This window comes from Nymphaea colorata, chromosome 11 (genome assembly GCF_008831285.2).
Source record: "Nymphaea colorata isolate Beijing-Zhang1983 chromosome 11, ASM883128v2, whole genome shotgun sequence".
Taxonomy (NCBI): domain Eukaryota; kingdom Viridiplantae; phylum Streptophyta; class Magnoliopsida; order Nymphaeales; family Nymphaeaceae; genus Nymphaea; species Nymphaea colorata.
Window position 1 is genome coordinate 1,834,260 of NC_045148.1, and position 23,333 is coordinate 1,857,592.

The window sequence follows — 23,333 nt, forward strand, 5'->3', positions numbered from 1 at the left end:
GTTGTATATTGTGACCGTGAGAAAAGACCAGACCATATGTTATTGGACTAAAAACAACTAAAAACTCCAAAAAGATGTAACACTCCTCATTGAGATAAAAAGAGGTAGAAGCAAAGCAAAGAACGACATGGTACATCCATAAAACAAACAGGTGAAATATTTTTAATTTATTTTTAAAAGTGCTTAAGGCTGTCAGTATACTCTGATGAGAGAGTTAGTGACTTACTTTAGGCATTTAAAGAGCCTATAAAATAGGAATTACTTTAGACATTTAAAGAGCCGATAAAATAGGAATGTATATCAAAATTGGAGAGAGTTAGAGTAGACGTTCAATCTTAGAAATTATAATATGCAGTGTGATTGTACAAATAGCAACACTATTGTTGACTTGATCAGTTGATCATAACAAAATCAATATATAGTTTCTCATAATTTTTTTATTTCCTCTAAATATATATACAATTACCAAAAACGTTGTCAACATGCATTTTATTACAATTCAAAATGCCGCCTAAAGTTTCGATATAAACAATCACTGCCCAAATTTTGGATAATTAGGAACCGCTGCTGGGTCAAAAAATTAGTGCCCAGCGTGTAGAAGGCGGAGCACTGAACACTGAACAGTCTCGCCGCGGATCCCTTCGCCGTCTCCCTCCCATCTCTCTCTCTCACGGTTTCATTTTCGCACCGGCCGAGCGTACTTGCAGGTATATCTCTTTCTCGACAGAGGGCCGCCGTCGCCCTCTTCGTCTCTCTTTGTATCTTTCTCCGTCAAGGAAGTCCATCCGATATGCCTTCACTCTCCCTCTCTCTCTCTCTCTCTCTTTTCCCGTCGAGGAAGGGCAGCGCCTCCCCCCTCTTTCGCTTGTTCTATCTTGTTCTCTCTGCTGCAAACAGGGGTGTTGCTCCTCCCTTTTCCTTTCAGTTTCTCCTGGAGCATGTGTTTCATTTATTTATTATTTTTGAAATGTGCTTTTATTTTCTTTTTGTTAAGTCTTGAGTTAGTAGGCTGCTACCCTTTGTTGGTCTTGTAGGTGATTCAAGGAGGTGTTAAAGTGTAGAGGAATTTGTTTAGATTAGTGCTTTCATTTGAAATAAAATCTATTTTTGCGAGCAGAGTTAGAAATTGGTAATCTCTTTAGGTCAGAATTTGTTTAAACATAATCTGTTTAGGTTAGTCCTTCGGAGTTTGCTAATCTTTTCCGTGTAGACATTGCTAGCCATGGCACCAAATTTGTTGACTAGCTAGTAACTGGTCATGATAATGGGTTCTCCCAGCACTTCCACTTGCATGACTTTCTATTTTCGGTGGAATATGGTGCTCAACATAGACATTCATGTCTATTATTTCCCAGCTTCAGTTGAGATTTTAGTTCTGGAATTAAGCGATAGTTTTTCGTATTATTTAAGAGTGTTCTCCGATAACATACTGTTATAGGATGTTGACATGCATGTTTGCATATGATCATGTCAGCTTTTCGCTAAGATGTGTTATTACAACGGCACAACCAAATTATGCATGAAACTACATTTACAGGCTTGCGTGCAACTACAGCTTCATTGAAGCCAATTTACGTATCCATTGGGCATTGGAATTTCACTAGGAACAGCCTTAAGAACTGTTAAAAAGTGTTGCAGTGTTCCAGAAACCAATGAGGAGGTACTTTTTCTTGGTTACCTAGGTTGTTTTTAAGTTTTTAATGTTCAACTGCTGATATAGTTGCCAAAACATTTGGTGCTGTGGTCATGGATTGGTTGTGCAATTGAACTACATATAGAAGGCATTGCTAAGACAGGATGCTAGGACAAAAGTTTTTTTTGCGTATAGAAGGTATTCCTAAGATATGTCGGTTTGTGGATAACCTCACATCTGTTTGGATTGTTTTCAATCTGTTTTCATGATTGTGCATATAACTTTGCATGGTGAATACGACTTGGTTGTGGTTTACATTGGCCTATGGGCTATGTGTATAAGATGATTAATATGAGATAAATGTGCTTTTTATATTGTTATTTACTTAAATATTTGTTGTTTTAGTGGGTTTGTTGTTTTTTTCTCATTGTTTTTACAGATATCATAAAATTTACTATCTTGATCCGGAAGCTTATGCTTGAAATGCCTCAAGGTGTATGCCTCGCTTCGTGATAAATTCAGTGCTTTACATTGCCTCATCACATTTAACAACATTTGGTCATAGTGGACAGCAACCTCGCACTGCATCACTGTTCCTGCTGCTCTTAGTCATTGGTCACAGGTTCAATGGGCCATGTCACGGCTCAGGTTGTATCATCAGAAACCGTCTCTCTTTCATTGGTCTCCTCCATCTTCAAACGATTCCTCTCCTCTGACAATGGCACCAGCGCTGAGGTCTTCGCTTGCCTCAAACGGTCGTCTGCTGCTGTCGATGAGCTCATTCAGGTCAAAGCCCTTAAATCTAAAGGTGGTGCTGAAGGAGACCAATACACTGATCATGAGACCTTAGAGAAGAAGGCACCTCGTGATGGGCATAGTGGGAGTGAAGGCAAGAAGCAACTAGGCCTTGAGGGAGACATTGTAGATGCCAAAAGGGGCAGTAAGTCTGACAAGCTCGGGAAGGTAGGTTGGAGAGAACATGCAGGACACCAGCAAAATGTAGATGGGGATAAGAGACCAAGATCAAAGTACTTGCAAAGCGAAGTGATGGGCTTGGATGATACTATGAAGGGCTATAGGCATAAGAAACATGAGAAAAACCTAGAAAGCTTAGATGGGAGTCACCGGCCAGATGCATTGGAGAGGGTTTCCGGCAAAGGGCAAAAGGAAAGGGAGGACGAGGTTCCGAAGAAAGAACATGGAGAGAAGCACAAGATGCGCCATAAAGTTCACCATGTTGTGGATCACAACATGCCAACAAATGAGCTTGAGAAAGAGCTGAGGCAAAAGCAAGTGAAAGAACCTAGTAAAAGGGACAACAGATACCAACAAGTTCAAGAAGTTGCGCAATTTGAAGACTCAACAACAGATATTGTCAATGGTGAGACAGAAAAGAAAAAGAAGAGGAAGAAAAAGATTGGAGAAGGGGAAGATGGAGGGCAAGAGAATGAGCTGCATAGGGACAAGAAAAAAAGAAGGAAATAAAACCAGGAGCTTCAACACTGATGACCCCTTTTCATGGTTCCACCTCTCTGAGAGGTTTCCAGTACTCGTTTTTATTTTCCTTTCTGAGTTTCTGGTTTACCAAAGAAAATACAAGGTTGATATTAACTTCATGTATTACAATCTGCTAAGGTGCAAATTGGCTCTCAGTTATGATTTTTATAATTATGAACGGCAGTTATGTCTTCTGCTGTTACCAGATAAACGATTACTTGTTTGTAATTTCTCCTTGCTATGTTATTGATTTATTGCCCTGCTTTGCTGCCGGATTGCCTGATATTAAACTTGTGCAGTTCTATTGTCAGTTACATGTGAAACAGGTTCATTCCACACCCATTTTGCTGCCAAGTTTGTTCCATCAGACAAAGCCACTGTTTAACATATAAGATGGAATTGATTGGAACCTAAAACATGGCAGCTTACTTGTACCTGTTATGTATTCTTGGTGGCATTTGATTTATTGTATTGAGTGAGAAATGCTCTACATATAGTACTAATTTCGACAATCTGGCCTCAGAGAAGAAAAAGGAAAAAAGAGTAGTATATTCTTTTTGCTTTGGTTGTTAACCTGGCTAATGAAAACATGTTTATGTTGGAATCAGGAAATGTAAACATGATGTTGCCTACCTGGCTCATCAAAAACCTGTTTTATGTCCTAAGCAAGAAGACATGTTCTGATACTTCTAAAATATGGGTAGTGTCTAGCCAATGAGTGGATCCACAATCTAGAACAACTCAGTTGCTCGGTGAATCTGGTGATCAGCATCATCTGACGAGTCAGTTGGCTATATAGGATTAATTTAATCGAGCTTACATAGCTCCTGCCTTGTGCTAGATGGTGCTTTTTTATCCTGGGCTCCAGGTCTGGTTCTTGCTTCACTTGAAATCTTTACCTTGCTATTCTAACAATATATATTTTTTTCTTATTACTTCCCCAATACACCAGTAGGAAGAAACAAAAAGAATAAGAGGAGTGGGGAATATAGTTTTGCATGTTAAGTCCCTTCCTGCACCAATTTGCTCTGTGTTTTTCTCCTTTTCCCTTCATTTCTCATTGTGTCCAATATTGATAGCCAGTAATATGCATCCCTTTGAGGACCGTCCTAAACATTTTCAGCAATAATTTTTTTTTTACCTAACTTCAATGTCAAGATGTGGCATTTTTTTTTTCATTTCCTCTATTCTGATGCAATCTTAGGTGGATGGTCTTGTGTTACTCTAAAAGATATCTGAATGTGATAAAAATTCATAATCTAATACTTGATTTCTTCGAAGTAAATTATATAGAGCATATTTTTGCATTGAAATAAAGACAACAGCACTTCATTCTAGTTTTTCTTTTAAAAGTACCTGTTGATCTTTAAGCAGTACACTGTATGTGCGTGCACATCTGTGTGTGTGTATGTTCGTGCTGTCTGTGTAGGATTGGTGGATGTTGTGTCATTATATGCAGGACTGAGTTGTAAACAAAATAACTAATTTTGGATTATTATAGAAATTTTGAGATTAAAGTCCAAGTGCTTAATTCTTTTGGTAGAGCTTTAGCGCAGCATAGGTAGAAACCAAGTTCATGGTATGCGAACACACAGTTGACTGCTGGTCTTTGAATCCTTTTATTTTTTTTTTGTGATGGAAAGAAGTGGTTGAACAGGAAGATGAGATCCTAGGATGTTCACTATGGTGCAACCATAATCTCCATTAAGATTGATTTTCATACTGGTTCTCTTGCTTGCTTTTAGATAAATGTTTCAAGATGATGCAGCTGTTTTATACAATAATAAGATTTCTTATGGATGAGCAATTTTTTTTCTATGAACATCCTCATAAAACCGTCCCCCCAAAATCTTGGATGTCAGTAATCGAGAAAGCACTTCCTTCACACAACAGTGTTCAAGGATGCTCCAAAAGACTGGGCTTGAAAGATGGGTATAAGTCTTTCTGATCTTGGAGATGGAGAAGTGCATTAACACAAAAAAAAATGATGAAAGAAGATAGTAACTGACATGTTGTCGGCAGGAAGAGTTTCCTAAACTTTTATTAAACTGCCATTTGTGTGAATCTGAATTGTACGTATTTATTTTCTTGCATTCCCTTAAAATTTGTGGGTCTTGAATGTTATTGCCTGAAAGAACTCCCTCTAGATTTTATTCAGGAAGGTAATTATTCTACCGGCTGTGGCAAAAAATATTAGGAGCTGTAATTTTTCTTCTATTCAACTATCTCAGCGGTTTGTCCTTGCACTCACCAATTCAAACTTGAGGTTTGCAATGCTTCTCATCCTGGAGCTATCTTTGATTTTGCAAGCACGATGCAGATCATGCATTGTATTTTCACAAACGTATCTTCTTTATGATCCGAATTGAATTCATGTCTTCAATTTCCATTTGTTACCACAAGCCAGCATACAAAAAATGAAGGTGGTTAATAATAACAATAATGCTCTTTAATTGTTGATTTCCCTTCTTAAGATCATGTTCTAGAATCCCAACTCAATGAGTCAATATTTGGGCATTTCTGCTATTTACACTTGAAGTGCATATTTCAAATTTTCAACCATTTTGTTGATGCCCTCTTTTTGTCCAATTTAGAGCATATGTATTCACTATGTTTCATTTAGATTCCCAGCTTTTATCATCTAATTTTACTATGTTTCTTGTTGAACCCCAGAATCCATGATTGTGTGTGATTTTGTACAAATTTGTTAATGGGTATGGTGTTGGTGGAATTTCAGAAAATTTCCTTTTCTTCCCTTACGTTTCCAGTCTTCAACATGGCGTTTCCCCTTTTCCTCCCATGGCTCTGCAAGTTAGTATTTGTCAACACAGGAATTTGTGCATTCTTGCTCTGCTACTTGGTTCAGACTTACAGATGCATCAGTGGCTGCAATTGCCTTAGCCTGTAATTTTCCTGAGTTCTTTTATCTTTGTAGGTATATTTGGTCCTTTGGGTAAGTATATTTGTTGTTGAAAGAAATGGAAATAGATGACTGTAGCCATGCTAAAAAATTTCTTTCCTTGGTCATTCCTTGTTACTTTGCTCTAGAACTATACCATTTACTGGGAAAAAGAAATCCCTATTTGACGGGGCTTCCCTTGCATGACCATGAGCTAGCCACTTGCATTATCTTTCTGGGCATCTGTAGTCCAGTGCTACACAATCCAGTTTTATTTACCAGCAGTTCATTATTGGAGCATAAGGTAGAGCATGGTTTGAAACAACCTTTTAAAAAGTCCTAATAGAATAAAAAATTTTGAACGAAGAGAGTAAAAATCCATCATCTTTTATACATTTTTTAATGGCCATAGGAAGTTTTTGAAATAAAACAAGCACAAGATCAGAAAGCAATTTTTTTATTATCATGTATTTATTTCCCATGTAGCTCTAATCTGAAGAACTCAAGTGCTAGCAATGCAAAGAAAAGACAATTTTGTATCTTGAAGAATGCCTAGGTGGTGAGGGGATGTCATCTCCACATCTGTAGGGAGCTCTCGTTATTAGTTTATTAGACAATTTGCAGCAGAAAAAGAGGCTTCGTCTATTAGGAAAAACTGCAGATGTACTGTGTACCATTTTAGGTCCCAATTGCAACTATTACAGAATAAAGCTGAAGCTGCAGGATGGTGCAATTACAAATGCCACAACTGCAAAACCTTTGGCAAAAGTAAAAAAAATCCGAAAATTATCAGATAATCTGGGCCTAGTGAATTTTCATAATAATAATATGCAAGGGCACAATCGTCGAGCGCGTAACTGATTTAATATAGACGTTAACAATTACACATGCAACTAGGCACCTTTGCCTCCTTACTTGGGTACTCAACAAACAAATCCAAGCTATATAAAGCTCTTCATAGCTACTGTCTTCTTTAAATTAATACAACTTCAAACTGCAAAGTGCTTTGTTAAGACTACATACAATTATATTGGAAGGTTATCATTCTCCTTTTCTGATGCATATTCCCTGATGCGCAACAGGTAAGGGCACAAGACGCAGAGTTAGCATTTCAAAGAAAAGCTTGATAAGGTAGGTAATGGTTACAGAGGAAAAAGTCAAAAATATATAGAGGCGCACCAGATGATCCTGAGAAAGGGGTTAAAATCCTCTGCATTCTCCCTTAACTCATATTCTCTCAACCATTTCCTTGCACTAGGTTGGTCAATATCCTTAAACAATATGAATCTGTTTTGTTTATTTATTTATTTTGGCAATATTTCTTCTAGGAGGCATGACAGGTTATTGGGAGACATGTTGGCTAGGTGTTTGAAACTTTGAGTTCTTTACTTCGGCTCAGAGACTGCACAATTTCTTGGATGTATGGAAGTGAACTTCACCAAGAGCAAAAGGAACTCCTCTTCTCTGCTGGTGGACACTTCCAATTTTCTGCATCATACTTTTCTGTACATCAATGGTTTGCGGTGCAATTGTTTTGCTATCCTGTTCTTCTCTTCTGTATCACAATCTTCTTGCTATTTTTTGGTGACATGGATGGAAGAAATGGTAGTTCTCTTAAGCTCACCTCATGCCTGCTTTTTTGGGTTATTATCTTGATTAATGCCTTTTGATGGACAGCTTATTTTTACTTTGTGTTTTCCTCTCATCTTGGTTACTCTGTAGGACATGATCTGGAGCAGGTCAGCTACTATCCTTGTTTTGCAGTTGATTTTGTTTATGTGGTTGGAGTCATTTTTCGGGAAGAGATCTGTAGGACATGATCTCGAGCAGGTCAGCTACTATCCTTGTTTTGCAGTTGATTTTGTTTATATGGTCTATCATATCAGGAATGTTCTTTTGTCTTCAAGTGTTAACCCTGACTTGTGTTGCTGTTTATACATGGTATGTTCTGATCATTAGAGTATTTCAAGGGAGCAATTTTGTTTTCTCATTGTCTGTCATGCCAATGATTCTTCTTTATTTTCTTGTTCATAGGGTGGATATCCTGCTTCTTTAGTATTCCAGGAAGATTTGTCTTCTTTGGATAGTAGGTTCCTTGTAATAGAGTAGGATTGGTGCATAAATTTGAAAATATACGTGTAGACTGTGATCCTTTATAACTGCGGTCTTGTTTCTGTTTATAGTAGATAGTACTGCGAATCTTGGTACATGATTATAACTGATTTTCGTATGCATTTCCTGGCTCCTGCTGCATGTGAAGTTTACTTGATATTGGGTTCGTAGTTTATGGTAATCTGCTGAAACCAAAGTTTCTACCACGGTGTTATCTATCGTCATAAAAAATGTGTTTTTTTCAAAAGAAATAAAAGTAAGTCAACCGAAAAAAACAGCCAAATAATACCGTCTTAAAAAAAAGGTCAAAATGAAAAACACATTCTTTTTCCTTTTTTTGTCCTGTTTTCCCTTTTTTTTTTTCATTTTAGGTTTTTTCTGGGTTCTTAATGTGAAACTGTATGTTTCCAATTTTTTTTTCTAATTTTTATTTGTTGCTTATCTACTTATTTTTTGATCTTATTAGTTTCTCATTTATTTTATTTTTCTTAATTTTTAATATATTTTTAAATTTTTTTAAAAACTTGCATTATTTTTCCTATTTTTTTCAAGGTTGCCATATTATACCCAAGAAAACCTCACCCTCACCGCTTAAAACACAAAAGGGATTTTTGTGACTATAATTGTATCATAATTCAATCCATTCTTTTGGGTTTTCTCGACTGCCTTTTCCTCCTCTCTTGTTCAGAATGACAAAGCTAAGGATCTCCTAGTTATAAGGAATATGTGAATCTAGCAACTTTTGAAGGTTTTTTTTAACAAAAAACATGCTTTAATGTGGATTCGTGTACTTTTAACCACCTCTTTTGTTTCTAATCTAAGCAGTTAAATGAAAGAACTCAAACTTGAGCATGTTTTGTGAAGCTTTCATTTTTTCAAAATGTGCAGCTTGGTAGAAAACTAGCTGAGCAGAAAACATTGGGTTGACCGGTTGGAAGCAGGAGCATCAGAAGAGAAACGATTCTTGGCCGTCCATTGACAACCTGCCGTGTTGATGAGGAGATGCTCCCTTCAGATCCTCCAAAACATTAGAATCTTAGCCTGATTTTTCTGGAGTGATGTATCAGTATGACATATGACACGACAAAGACCCATAGTTTGTATCAGTATGACTTCTATCTGGACAGCAAGAGTTCCGTGCATCTTAAGCAGAAATCTGCGCAGGGATACACGACCCATGGTTTGGATTATCTGCACCGAGTTGTCCAGTTCATTTACTTGCACCTTGGAAATTCAACATATTATCTGATATCCAGCTCTAAGAAAGCTCCGGTGCCCAAGTCCACATACATCTCCATCTTATCAGATTCAGTCTTGAGCCACGTCCTTACGGTCTGTTCTCCGGTCCTACCCTCATTCTCCCTCTTCAAGGTTCTGTGGTCGTGTAATGGTCGCCGTTGCTTTCTTCTTCTCGACTGTGCGTTGAAGTTGATCCGCTTTCTATTTCGATTTGCAGTCTGCGGAGACTCCTGCCTGCGTGCCGTAGTTTCAATCTCGAAGCTGATCATATGGATGGCGTTGTTCATGACACCATAGCACATATTGACAGCTCGGTATTGTCTTTTTAAACCCAAAAGACCACGGATCTCCTTCTTCTTTAAAGTAGAATTCTAGGGTTGATTCAGAGGGCGAACAAGAACTTAAATAATCCAAGATCTTCATACATTTATAACTGCATAAGATTTTTTTGGGAGTTGCGGCAACTTACTAGGAGATGACGCTGGAATGCGGCTTGCTGCTTCCTGACATACATATTATAAGTTTCAAACATGTCAAACACGATCTAATTTGTTTCATGAATTTTAGGATGGATTCATGAAACACTTGAATTTTAGAGCAGATTTGACGTTGTTCTAAAACCAGACAAACTCTTAGAACCCTTTGTTTCAGATATAGATGGGGCTTGCATAACATCCAATTGTCGACATTTAAGGATGCCAAAGGTTCAAATTCAAAACAAATGTACTCTTTACTATATCGGTTTTCATGAATGTTCACATATGATTTAAATACAAATAAATAAGTCTTATGTCATATCCAAATCCAAATTCACAGTTCCAATCCGATTAGAATCTGACTTTTGACAACCAAATTCAATTCTGAACCCAGCCATCTTTTAAAGCGAATCTATAAAGCGCATTACTATATGTTAAAAGCTAGCTTTCAAAATAGTTGGATATTAGATATAAACTAACTCTGAATCTATGTTTGTTTAAATTCAAATCCTAATATATTTAGACGCCCATTTCCTAAATTGAATCCCCTTTGATTTCATCATCTCATGTTAATTTTTTAAACGTCCAATCTTTTCAGAGCAGTTTGGACCGTTTGGTAACATGTCAATTTTCAGATATTTGTCGACATCCCTATCATAACATTTATGGGTGTCTTTCTTCCGTGTCTTACAGTAGCCTTGCAAGGGGACGACATGGCAGGGTCTCTAGATAGTCCCATGGCAAAATTGTCTTAATTTTTTTTTTTAAAATATGATGAACAATAACTAAAAAAACTTAAAAATATTAAAAAAGAATAAAAAACTGAAACGTGGCACGCTGGAGCAGGCCACCCGTTATAATGGGGATCCATAACGTATGACATGATGGCTGCAAGCATCCAAATGTGCATAATTGATCTTCATAAACTAAAATTTTATCTCTCCCAAGTGACTTAAAGCATTATATATGATGAACGTGTTGCGTTTCCTGTTCCTCACCAGAGAGAGAGAGAGGATGACGGGATCAGGTGGTCTCCCTCTGCAGGAAAGGGTAGAGCACCCCAACACAGTGGAGAGGCTCTTTCTCTCCACCCTCTCAGTTCTCATCCTGTGCTTGCTCCTCTACCGGCTAGCGGTCTTGCCGGAGCTGCCTGGCGGCTTGGCCTTCGGTGTGTGGCTGACGGCCTTTCTTTGCGAGTGCTGGTTCGCCTTCATGTGGGTGTTGTCCTTCAACTGCAAGTGGCACTTCATTGAGCACAAGACCTTCCCCGATCGTCTCCTTCAGAGGTGAGATAAACCACGAATCTACAGAAACAGAGAGGGAGAGAGAGAGAGCATGAAACTCCATGCAACTACGAAATCAGTTACTCCAAAAGCTCTGGAATTTGCAGGTTCAAATCATCTGAAGAGTTTCCAGCCATGGATGTGTTCGTCACCACAGCCGATCCGGTGATGGAACCTCCCATCATCACCGTCAACACCGTACTCTCCATTCTCGCCGTTGACTACCCAGCTTCGAAGATCGCCTGCTACGTGTCGGATGATGGTTGCTCGCCCATCACCTTCTTCTCTCTAATAGAGGCCGCCAAGTTTGCTCACTCGTGGGTTCCCTTCTGCAAGAAGTATGGAGTAGAGTGCAGGGCTCCCTTCAAGTACTTCTCTGAGTCACAGACAGTGGAAGCTCACAACCCATCCTCCACTTTCCATCAAGACTGGAAAGAGATGAAGGTAAGGACCTTTAAACGGACGGCATATTAAACGTACTTTCTATCTTATTAAATTTGAAGAAAAAAACAACATGTTTCGATTGCAGTGTTTGAGATAATCGGGTCTGTTGTAAATCTTAATCGGATTTTTTTTTAATATCCGATTTTTTCAAAACGGTTCAGCTAGTTATTCGATCCAAATTAGATATGTTGACATCTTCCATTCCTCCGGTGAATTTGTAACGAGATTCTTTTCCCTAGGAAGCATATGAAGAGCTTGCTAAGAAGATACCAGAGGCCGCTAAGAAATCAATCCCAGATAAATTTTCAGGGGAACAATTTTCTGATTTTCAACGCATCGAGAAGCGGAATCATCCTTCTATCGTTAAGGTACGCACCGCCAACATTTTTGGGGTGTAGTGTATGGGTTAGATTGTACCCACTTTTACATCTCGAATCAAACAAGGGTGAGATTGTCCTGCTGACACGGCCGTTTAATTTCTTGGTATGGAATCAGATTATAAACGAGCACACGGGAAGGCAGGATGATCAAGTACCACACTTGATTTACGTATCCAGAGAGAAACGCTCTTCCCATGCACACCACTTCAAAGCGGGCGCCATGAACGTTCTGGTATTGGACAAGGCCTATGTCTCCCTGAACCAAGACGGCTCGAGCCAGTCCCCGGCTGAGCTGCCGCAGATGCTTTAGTTTGACTTTGTTGACTTGGTTGGTTTGTTCAGACTAGAGTCTCCGGGGTGATGTCCAACGCACCATTCATGCTGAACCTGGACTGCGACATGTTTGTGAACAACCCTAAGGCCATGCACCATGCCTTGTGCCTCTTGCTAGGGTTCGAGTCCGAGACCCGAAGTGGGTTCGTGCAGTTTCCGCAGATGTTCCATGGTGCGCTCAATGATGATCCGTATGGAAACCAATTAAAGGTGTTGATCAAGGTGCGCATTCTAAAGCCCCAATTCTAAACCAATTGTGTGAAGGTTGACCAACTTGGCGCCAGCCACCGGACCAGGTTGGCACGTTCTTTGGGGCTACTTTGAATACAAATTAGCTCAACAATACCACAATTGAAACTCAGAATTGTGATTTCCCAATAAACTCTAATGAACCTCCGTTTTTGTTTTTGTATTATACAAAAATCATACATGTGTGCGTTTGGGGTTGAATGCAGCGTCTCATGCCAGGTACCAACGCATATCAAGGGCCAACGTATGGGGGCACCGGCTGTTTCCATAGAAGGAAAGTCATTTATGGTCAGCAGCCACCAGAGCGTCAAGAAGCAAACAATGAATCCTACAACTACAAATTAGCTAATGGTGCTGACTATTTACTCTATGTTTATGCAACTTAACATGATTTAGGTTGATGTTTCCTTTCAGCATCTCCCTTGCCAACCACACACAAACATATATGCAGCTGCTTAGCGGTTGTTGCCGAATGATTAAAATTTAAAAATTTTATCGCTAAAATGACCATAGGTCATCGTTAAAACCATTATAAACCGTGGGTGCACATATATCACGGCAACCAACTAATTTATAATGGCTTTAACGATGATTTATGGATTTTTTAGCCGCAAATATTTCACTTTTAATCATATGACAACTATTTGGCACGTGGCAGCATCGGCTTTCAATATATATATATATATATATATATATATATATATATGAAAATTTGGAAGTTGTCTCGAGGGATGCAGTATTTGGTGAAAAACGCGTAATATTGGACATACAGGGCACCAAAATGGGAGGTGTGGCATGGAAGAAGCATTGGCAGCCATCTTTGGAGGCAACCAGCCCTTAATTGAATCAGCACTTAGAGCAGCCTCTGAAGGCAGAGCCGTCATCGACCCTTCTTCCTCACGGACCCTTTCAAGTTCTTTGGAAGCAGCCATTGCTGTGTCTGCTTGTGATTATGAAGACAACACCCTATGGGGCAAACAGGTTCTCTATCTCAAACAATTGACTAGATGGCATTTTGTAACTAGATGTTGTAGAGCTGACTTTTTAGTGAGTCAGGTTGTAAGTTATCTTCTCATTAATGTTTCTCAATGGCTTCCAGCGCTCCCATTTCCCTTTTCTCTAAAAATGAATTTTATTCAAAGCGTGTCCTGCTGTGAAGTAACAATAGAAAATTATGGGAAGTTTATGCCATCCAATGCATAAACAAACATGTTTCTTAAAAAGGCATAACTTGGTTTACGACAGATTCATTAAACACTCACAAAATAATTCATTTGCCAAACTACCCTTAAGAGCTCTTTATGAGTTCATGAGCTTTCATGTTTATTTTTGTTTCAGATTGGTTGGGATTATGGATCAACAACAGAGGACGTAATGACAGGGTGTAGGATCCACTCCTCAGGCTGGAACTCAGTCGCATGTTTACCTGATCCACCAGCGTTTCTCGGTGCGGCGCCGTCCACCGGACCCGACACGATGGTCCAGCAGAAGAGATGGGCCACCGGTTTGCTTGAAACTCTCATCAGCCGGCGGAACCCGGTGAAGGCTACCGTAAGGGAGAAGCTGCAACTGAGACAGTGCATGGTCTATCTCATTTTGTTGTTGTGGGCAGTTCGATCCGTACCCGAACTTTGCTATGCTATTCTTCCTGCATTATGCATATTCACAAACACCTCCATCTTCCCTAAGGTATCATCTCTCTTCCCTTCTTATTCAAGTAGTCATCTGACTACTAACGTACTAGTTTCAGATTTCGGTTACGAGTCCCTCTGGTCTTAGATCATCAGATCCGGAGCACAAGGGGTTGAGTTTGACTCATTAATGCATGAGCTATGTTCGAAATCAAGTCCTTTGGAAAATTTTCAGCAGAGGGTAAATCTTATAAGTTATAACAAGCAAAGAAAAAGTTTACGTGCAAAACATTGTGAAAATATCTTGACATATGAAGAGTTGTCAAAAATCGAAAGATTTGTAAGAAAATAGGAAACACGATTAGCTATATGAATGTGAAAATGTTTGAAACAAACTTGATCCAATAGGCAGATTCGGACTTGGATGCAAGCTGTCTGCATGTTGACGACTCAATGTCATTCCATATTCGTATTCTCAAACAACTAGATGGACATGGTTCAGTTTCTCCTAAGTCCTTGCTTGGCTCAGATCTGAATACCTTGGAAATATCCAAATACAAATAGAAATCTACACTGCATCTGATGTCAATGGTCGAACTCAGATCCTAAAAGTGTATGCCACAACACTTGATCCAAGAAAAAGAAGGAGCACTGAGTTTGGTACAGAAAATTGGATTGTATATTGACTGAGACCAATACTAATCAACCAAAATGTTGATTCAAATGCTGACCAAATTCAAGATCATTGACATCAAGAAAATGCAGATATGATTTAAATGAAGATCTGCACATTACTTTGTCAAACAAAATTCAGCATTGCCATGGATTCAGAAAGGTTATCTTATCTGATCTGTTTGCACACAGACTGTTCAACTAAGTTATGGTGGCATCCTCTTGTCATGCAGATAACTGATCCAGAATTCAGACTACCAGCTGCAGTTTTTATCATCTTCAATCTCTACATACTCGTGGAATACCTTCTTTGTGGCCTTTCAGTGAGAGAATGGTGGAACAATCAGAGAATGGCCAGGATTGTGAGTTCAACTGCCTGGCTGTTTGGTCTCCTAGCTGTGTTACTCAAGGTGTTTGGGATCTCGGAGACGGTCTTCGAGCTCACTCGCAAAGATGATTTGGAAGGTGCATCGACAGAGGCAGGGAAGTTCATTTTCGACTCGTCGGCCATTTATGTGCCTGCAACTACGCTGCTCTTTGTGAACTTGGCGGCTCTGGCTCTAGGCCTAGCCAAGGTGGTGATGGATATGGAAGCTACTGCTAATGTGGGAGAGTTGGTGTGTTGTGCTTGGGTAGTCCTGAGCTTCCTGCCCTTCGTAAAAGGACTCTTTAGACGTGGGCAGCATGGTATTCCTTGGCCAACGATTTGCAAATCCGGCACGGTCACTTTGACCTTCGTATGCTTATGCAGGTGGTTTTCAAATTAATGGCTGGACTTAAGGCCAATTCATGAATGATCTTCCAACCGGGCAAAGATGCTTCTTCATATTTGCATATATACTGTCACACCAGATTTACCAAGATATATACATACAGTGTTAAGAAAATGAATCTGATTTTGTGTTAATCAAGAGAAAAGAATAGGGGCAGGATTTACTTGGTTCGTCTTGAATGCCTACATCCATGGGAGAGGTCACCAATTGTTTTTATTTCTGTAGTGTCACTTTTGCTAGTTGCAGTAATACAATTTATTTTGTTTGATACATGGAGTTTACAATGGTTGAATGAGCTAAGAGAGGAAATAATGAACGGAAGAAAAGTCGACAACGTTCATCTCTCCAACCTTCTCCAAGGAGTTGCCTTTCCATAACAAAATAAGGCAACTCATTAAGAGGGATGCAACGAGTAGGGCTCCACGAGGTGATTCTCTCCAAGTTGTACCAATCTGCCCCTTAAGTTGGTGCAGAGATATCAATCTGTCCCAACTTGTTTGAAATAAATTTGTGCTTGTTTTGTCCAAGCGCTTTCGTTAGAATATCTGCAAGTTGATTATCACTATTAACATATGGAGTTTCTATAGTTCCATCTTGAATTTTTTCTTTGATAAAGTGATAATCAACTTCTATTTATCCTCTCATGAAAAACCAGACTTGTTCCAATGTAAATTGCTGCCATGATGTTGTCAGAAAGGAGTTTCATTGGGGATTTTTACGTCCACAAGCATGCCTTTCAGTAATAATTTCAACCATACCAGTTCACAAGTGCAAGATGCCATAGCCCTATACTCTGCCTCTGCGCTTGATCGAGCTACGACTAATTGGTTTTTACTTCTCCATGTTACTAGATTTCCTCCAACAAATGTGCAATAGCTTGATGTAGTTAATCTATTATTGGATTACCAGCCCAGTCTGCGTTGGAGTATCAAAAGACTTCAAAAGAGTTTCTTTGAATTAAAATCTCTCTTTTAGGAGTTCCTTTTAGATAACTTACTATTCTATGAGCTGCTTCAACATGTGTTGACCTTGGTTTACGCATGAATTGATTTATAAGACGAACTGCATAAGTAATATTTGGATAAGTAACAATTAAGTAAATTAGTTTGCCAATTGGAAGCTATGGACATTTTTCACTACATCACCATCGTCATGCGTAAGTTTGTAGTTGAGTTCCAATGGACTATCGACTGGTTTAGTTCCCATGCATCTAGTTTCATGAAGGAGATCCAAAACATATTTATGTTGACACAAGAATATTTTTTTATCTGAATGTGCCACTTCTATACCCAAAAAGTACCTTAATCTGCCCAAATCTTTTATTTCAAAATGATTGTGAAGATACTTTTTGACTAAAATCATGAAGTCAATGTCATCACCTATCATAATGATATCGTCAACATACACAAGGGGAGTTGTGATCTTTGAATCTTGCATGGAAACAAACAGCAGAGCTTCTTTTGAACCCAATCTTGCCAAGTGCATCACTAAGACAAGAAAACCATGCACGTGGAGATTGCTTAAGTCTATAAAGGGGCAGTCTATTCAACAGATCGCACACATCATTTAACACACGTACCCCATCTTGCTTTCAATGTGTTGAGGAACCTCCATGTAGACCTCTCATTGATTTCTGAGTTTTTTTTTTATCAAATCGTTTGTTCCATGCAAAAGTGTATTTTTTACGTCAAGTAGCATAATATCCCATTCTTTATTTGCAGCAATAAAGAGCAATGTTCTGACTAAATTCATTTTTGTAACTGGTGCCAAAATTTCAGCCTGATCTTCTCCATCAGTCTAAGTGAATCCTTTTGCTACTAGTTGTGCTTTAAAGCATTCAATGGTGCCATCACTTTTACATTTTATCCTATAGATCCATTTGCATCCAACTATCTTCTTTCCATCAGGAAATGGTACTAGGTCCCAAGTATTGTTTTTCTATAGTGCTGAAATTCCCTCTGTATTAGTATCTCTCCATTGTTTATTTTTGCTAGTCTCGTCATAGTTTTTTGGATAGAATAGGTGTTTAGGATATAGTTTTGTAGGATTTAGACAGGTTGTCAAAGGTAAAGTAGTTGTATATGGAGTGAGAGTTGTGGGTAGATAGATAAGTGTAGTAGTCATTAAGCTTCGATTGAAGTTTTTTTAGTCTTGATGATATCCTAGGGTTTTCTATCATGGTGGACTAGGTTGACATGTTTGTTGGTTCACCACACTTGGTTTGATCGAGTAGTAGGTTCAAGTTGAGGGGCTAATTCAGTTGGCTCAGGTTCATAAAGGTTTTGGTGTTGATCTTTATTGGAGGCATTTTCATCGATGGGAGGCTCAAGAGCAGCATGATATGATCCATGAACTTCATAAAAATTCCAAATAATGGACGAGTAGAGTTGTCGACTGATGTAGAATTTGCCTTTCCTTTTTAGCAAAATCATAATATGACTCTTGTTCAAAGAATTTGGCTTCTCGAGTCACAAAATATTTATTTAAATGAGGATCATAACATTTGTATTCCTTTTTTTTACTAGAATAACTAAGAAAGATGCACTTCATAGCTCTTTTGTCAAGTTTATTTTGAAAACCAGCATGTATGTGAGCAAAACACTTGCACCCAAACACCTTTTGGTGTTGGATGGATATTTTTCTATTTAACAAAATTTCAAGAGGAATTTTGTAGTTAATACTAGAGCTTAAAATTCTACTGGCAAGGTAGCAAGCAGTCCCGATAGCATCATATGATCCTAAGAAAGGGGTTATAATCCTCTTCATTCTCCCTTAACATATATTCTCTCAACCATTTCCTTGCACTAGGTTGGTCAATATCCTCAAACAATATGAATCTGTTTTGTTTATTTATTTATTTTTGAAGCATGTAAAGAAGGGTCATAGGACTGGGTCTGGGTCAAGACTCGATCTAGTTTGTAGTCCTTGTTGGGTTTTACTTAAGGACTTGTAACCCTAATTTCTGAGTATTAATGAAGTTTTAAAAGAAAGAGTGTCTGACAGCTAGTGAGCACCGACCTCCTCACCCGTGGTTTTTTCTCTCTCTTGTTGAGGGTTTTCCATTTAACATTAGTTGTCCTTCTTGCTTTTACTGTTTCTACATGGTATCAGAGCCGAACAATTTTTGAGATCACTGTTCAGACTTGACAAAGAATCCTCGACTCTGTTTGGTGAAAGATTTCTGTCCCCGTGAAATTCTAGTGGACCCCGACAAAGTTTGTTGTGCCCGACGGTGCACCTTCTGCGAGCATCACCTGAGACTGCCGCTCGCCTTCTCTGCCGTCGTCAACACTTGGTGGAGTCTACTGTGGAGCTCCTCCGCTACTGTCATTGAAGGAACCTCTGCCACGCATGTTCCCACTGCCTCCAGCTGTTGCGGCCGCCCTTGTCTGCGTCTCTGTGACTCTGTTGCCGCTGATTCTGGTTGCTCTTTGCCGCTGGTTTTTGGCTGCAGCCCAGCATCGCTGCCCAGCTCACGGTTGACGTTCTCCTTCGCCTGACGCTGTCGCCTCTGCCAGCGCCTAGCGTCGCCCATCAACCAGCGACCACCATCGCCAGCCACTCCATGCAACGTTGCTGTCGCCCGAGGCTCTCTTGCTGTTTGCCTTCGTCTAATGGTGCTCATTTGTCACAGAGCTCTCTGTTGCTGCTACTCCGTTGTCGCTTCTTGGTCCTCAGCCTCAACGTTAGTTGGTGCCTTGCTGTCGTGTTCCATGCTGGTTCCCTGCGACAGCATCTTGCATTGTCGCTCTGTTCATTAGCGCCGTCTGTGCATTGTGCGCTCTTCAGTTGTCGCCTTGGTCACAGGTTCTCCGTCAGCAAAGCCCCGCCCATTGTCGCCCGCTCCGCCCAACCCTGCTCCACTTGCGCTGCCTTCATCGCCAGTCTCGTAGTATCCCGAAAAACAGAGGCACAGAAACACGGCGGTCAGCCCTGCTCCCGCCGCCCCTCTGGTGCTGCTCTGGTGTCGCCACCTGCTGCTGCTCCGGTGCCGCTGGTTGCCCTTGCTGCCGCCGGTATTCCTTGCTGCCGCCGGTGCCCTCTTTTTTGTTGCTGTCGATTGGTTCGTGATCATGGCAGCGTCTGCTTCCTCGACCGTCAATACTGATCAGACTGAAATTGAGGCTTATAGAACTGAGAGTGTTCCGATTCAGGTCACCACCATTTATCTTACCAAGGAAAACTATCTTTAGTGGTCTGCCGCCATCACTATGGGTATAGCTGGTTGAGGCCGTATTGCCTATGTGAATGAGAGTACGGTTGAATTTGCTGCAAATAGTATGGCTTGGGATAGTTGGTTCCTTGAGGACAACCAAGTGAAATCTTGGATTGTAAATTCGATGTCATCTGATATTCAATCTCTCATTCTTCGTAAGAAGATTGCGAGAGATATGTGGATTATTTTGGAACAAATGTATGGCCAGAAGAAGAGGAAATTTCGTGTGTATCAACTGACGAAGGATGTGTATGCTCTAAGGCGAGAGGATCTCTTGGTCGCAGATTTTTATGCCGCACTAAAATCCAAATGGAAGGATCTTAACTACCATTCAGATGATACTTGAAACTGTCCTCAAGACCAGATGCATTATGTGGCCAAAGAATGGGAGAATAGGATATTCCTATTCTTAGCAGGACTAAACAATGAATTCAAAAATATAAGGAGTCAGATTCTCAATTCTAAAGAAGCATTCAATATTAAATATGTTTACTCTCGTGTTGAGGCTGAAGAACAGAGAAGGCTAGTTACCACTGAGGGAAAGAGAGATCACATATCATATAATGAGAGGTCTGCACTTGTTAGTCGTGGTCCTGGAGGTGCTCCCAAACCTCTTCGTAGATGCACTCACTGCAAGAAGACTGATCGTACTGTGGATTTCTATTGGGATCTTCATCCATAAAAAAGGGGTAACAGGGAGAGGTCGTCTAGTGGGAAGACACCTGTGTCAGAGGATACCAAATCTAGTGGAGGTAAGACCTCTATATCTGCTGAACAGATTCTTGAACTTCGAGCTTATTTAAGTCAGATTGATGTCAATCAGGTCGAGATATCAGATGATACGAAGGCTAACCATGCTCTTGCTGCTTTAAGAGATAAAGGTAACTCTTGTGTGGGAGAATGGATTGTTGACAATAGTGCTACTCACCATATGAAGGGTAACCCTAAGTTGTTTCATGAGTATAAGCTATCATCTGAAAAGGCACGTCTCTCCTGCAGATGGTTCCTCCACCTCTGTGGCAGGAGAAGAGAGTCTATCATTGTTGAACAAATTTCATGTGCAAGGAGTATTACATGTTCCTCAACTTCCCTTAAATCTCTTGTCAGTTAGTAACTTACTAAAGAGTTGAATTGTGAACTCATTTTCTCTGCAAATCGTTGTGTTTTGCAGGATTTGGTGACATGGATGAGGATTGGGATTGGGTTGGCATCTGAAGGATTATACTGATTTCCCATTCGCGTGGCCACAACTCATATGACAGTGATCAGCAGGACATAAAAGAGAAGAGAAGATTGTCTTCAGTCTTTTTTGTATTGGCATGAACACCTTGGGCACATACGTTTTGAGATTTTAAAACAGTTGTTTCCGACTTGTGTTCCAATTTGAACTTATTTATGATTTCTTGTGATGTATGTCAATTTGCCAAACATGTTAGGGCTTCATACTCTATTTCTACTAGTTGTGTTAATGAAGTGTTTTCTTTGACTCATTCTGATGTGGGGGCCTTCAGGAATTCATACTCATCAAGAGTTTCAATATTTTATAACCTTTATTGATGACTTCTCCAGAACCACCTTTGTATACTTGTTAAAAGACTGTAGTGAGGAGTCTCATGTCATAAAGACCTTCATTATACTGGTAGAAACTCAATATGGTGGAACTGTTAAGACTTTCTGGTCTAGTAATGCACGTGAGTTTATGTGCCAATTTGTTGAGGATTTATTCCAAAAAAGGATTATTCATGAGACGTCCTGTAGTTATACCCCTCCATAAAACGGGGTGGCTGAGAGGAAAAATCGTTAGTTACTTAATGTCACCAAGGCCCTATTGTTTCAGAGAAATCTTCCCAAACACTATTGGGGTAATGCTGTTCTCACTAGTGCGTCTCTGATCAATTGCATGCCTAGTCGTGTGTTGAATGGACGGACTCCTCATTCTTTACTTTCAGAAAGTCGTCAGCCTTTTCTCCTCCCCCCTCGAATCTTTGGCTGTGTGTGTTTTATTCATGGTCATAGTCCCCATGTTATGAAACTTGATCCACGGTCCACTAAGGGTATTTTTGTCGGGTATTTTCCTACTCATAAAGGGTACAAATGCATTGATCCTACCACTGGTCGAGTTTATGTTACAAAGGATGTTACCTTTTTGGAACATGTCTCTTACTTCTCTGAGAATCCTCTTTAGGGGGAGAAGTCTATGTCTAGGGAAGAATATTCTCAGAGTCAAGAGGTTCGATTTACAGATTTTTTGGATTACAAACGATAAGAACCTCTCATAGGTGTTGGTGAGCAGGAGAGGGAGGAAGGGTATTCAGAACCTCTCAAAATTGTTGATCAACATGAGAGAGAGGAAGGGTGTTTCACTAGGACTGAGAGAGAAGGTCATCACTTGTTTGGAAAGGTCTATTCTAAACGAGGTGCTCGTATAGATGAAGTGACTGGTGGTGCGAAGTCTACTTCCAATCCCAATGTTATTCCTCCCCTGGATGAACCAAGTCATGCTTTAAAGATTTAGGATGAGACTGAAAATGAAGATCTTCCCATTGCTCTGAGAAAGGGTGTCAGGTCATTTACTCAATACCCTATTGGTAATTTCGTATCTTATTCTAGACTGAGCAAGAGTTATAAGTGTTTTGTATCTTTTCTTTTTTTGGCTGTGATTCCCAAGACTGTTGCTGAAGCTCAGGGTGATTTCAAGTGGGATGATGCGATGCAAGAAGAAATGAAAGTCTCGAGAAAAAACATGACATGGGAAGTTGTAAAGATCCCTGAAACAGCTCACTTGGTTGGATCCAAGTGGGTCTACACCATCAAATACAAACCAAATGCAAGTGTTGAGAGATACAAAGCTCGTCTTGTGGTCAACGGGTTTAGTCAGAAATATGAGATTGATTACTTGGAGACCTTTGCTCCAGTTACGAAAATGAAGACAGTTAGAGTTGTTATTTCCCTAGCTGCGATGAAGGAGTGGATGATGTACCAACTGGATGTTAAGAATGCATTTCTCAATGGCAATATTGAAGAGGAGTGTATATGCATACACCCCCACGATATGAAGAACCAAAAAAATGTTGTAAACTAAAAAAGGCTTTACATGACCTCAAGCAATTGCCCAGAGCATGGTTCGAATGACTCAGACAAGTAATGCAACATCATGGCTACAATCAAGGGAATGAAGACTACACTCTGTTTGTGAAGATGAAAGAAGGGAAAGTCACTCCGTTACTTGTCTATGTGGATGACATGATTGTTACAGGTGATGATGAGGATGAGATTACAAAGCTAAAAGTATTGCTGGCTGTTGAATTTGATCTCAAGGATCTTGGTAAACTAAGGTATTTTTTTTGTATTGAGATTGCTAGGTCCAGTATCGGCCTTGTGTTAAATCAACGAAAATACACACTAGATCTATTGGAGGAGACCGTTAAGCTGGTGTAAACCAGCTTCTATTCCTCTTGATGCTGGGCACAAGTTGAGCCTTAGAGATGAGGAGTTT

At 39.8% G+C, this 23,333-nt stretch overlaps 3 protein-coding genes across 6 annotated transcripts in view; all 3 read left to right on the forward strand.

Moving 5' to 3' along the window:
• LOC116264551 (cellulose synthase-like protein H1) overlaps positions 1-23,333 on the forward strand; it is a 115,860-nt gene that overhangs the window by 60,171 nt on the left and 32,356 nt on the right. The window lies entirely within an intron of this gene.
• On the forward strand, positions 567-3,401 carry LOC116264556 (uncharacterized). Of its 2 annotated transcripts, XM_050080445.1 has the most exons (3): positions 574-707; positions 1,538-1,660; positions 2,073-3,401. In XM_050080445.1, exon 3 carries the CDS (start codon positions 2,261-2,263, stop codon positions 3,116-3,118), a length of 858 nt encoding a protein of 285 aa, XP_049936402.1. In that variant the 5' UTR covers positions 574-707; positions 1,538-1,660; positions 2,073-2,260; the 3' UTR covers positions 3,119-3,401. The 2 variants fall into 2 exon arrangements, with proteins under 2 accessions (XP_031500714.1, XP_049936402.1); XM_031644854.2 differs by lacking the exon at positions 1,538-1,660 and having other exon boundaries at positions 567-707.
• Positions 10,830-23,333, forward strand: part of LOC116264472 (cellulose synthase-like protein H1) — a 36,337-nt gene continuing 23,833 nt past the window's right edge. The window contains exons 1-9 of one of the 3 annotated variants that reach the window (XM_050080442.1): positions 10,833-11,142; positions 11,220-11,583; positions 11,823-11,951; positions 12,079-12,195; positions 12,306-12,518; positions 12,752-12,896; positions 13,318-13,526; positions 13,884-14,234; positions 15,082-15,891. In XM_050080442.1, coding sequence (XP_049936399.1) covers positions 10,871-11,142; positions 11,220-11,583; positions 11,823-11,951; positions 12,079-12,195; positions 12,306-12,518; positions 12,752-12,896; positions 13,318-13,526; positions 13,884-14,234; positions 15,082-15,615 — 2,334 coding nt within the window. In that variant the 5' untranslated portion in view covers positions 10,833-10,870 and the 3' untranslated portion in view covers positions 15,616-15,891. Of the gene's footprint in view, positions 11,143-11,219; positions 11,584-11,822; positions 11,952-12,078; positions 12,196-12,305; positions 12,519-12,751; positions 12,897-13,317; positions 13,527-13,883; positions 14,235-15,081; positions 15,892-23,333 lie in introns of those variants that run through there. The other 2 variants (XM_031644736.2, XM_050080443.1) reach the window with 2 other exon arrangements.

Bases quoted from the DNA above. Each gene is read 5' to 3' on its own strand.
- LOC116264556 (XM_031644854.2), top strand. From the start codon at position 2,261: ATGGGCCATGTCACGGCTCAGGTTGTATCATCAGAAACCGTCTCTCTT.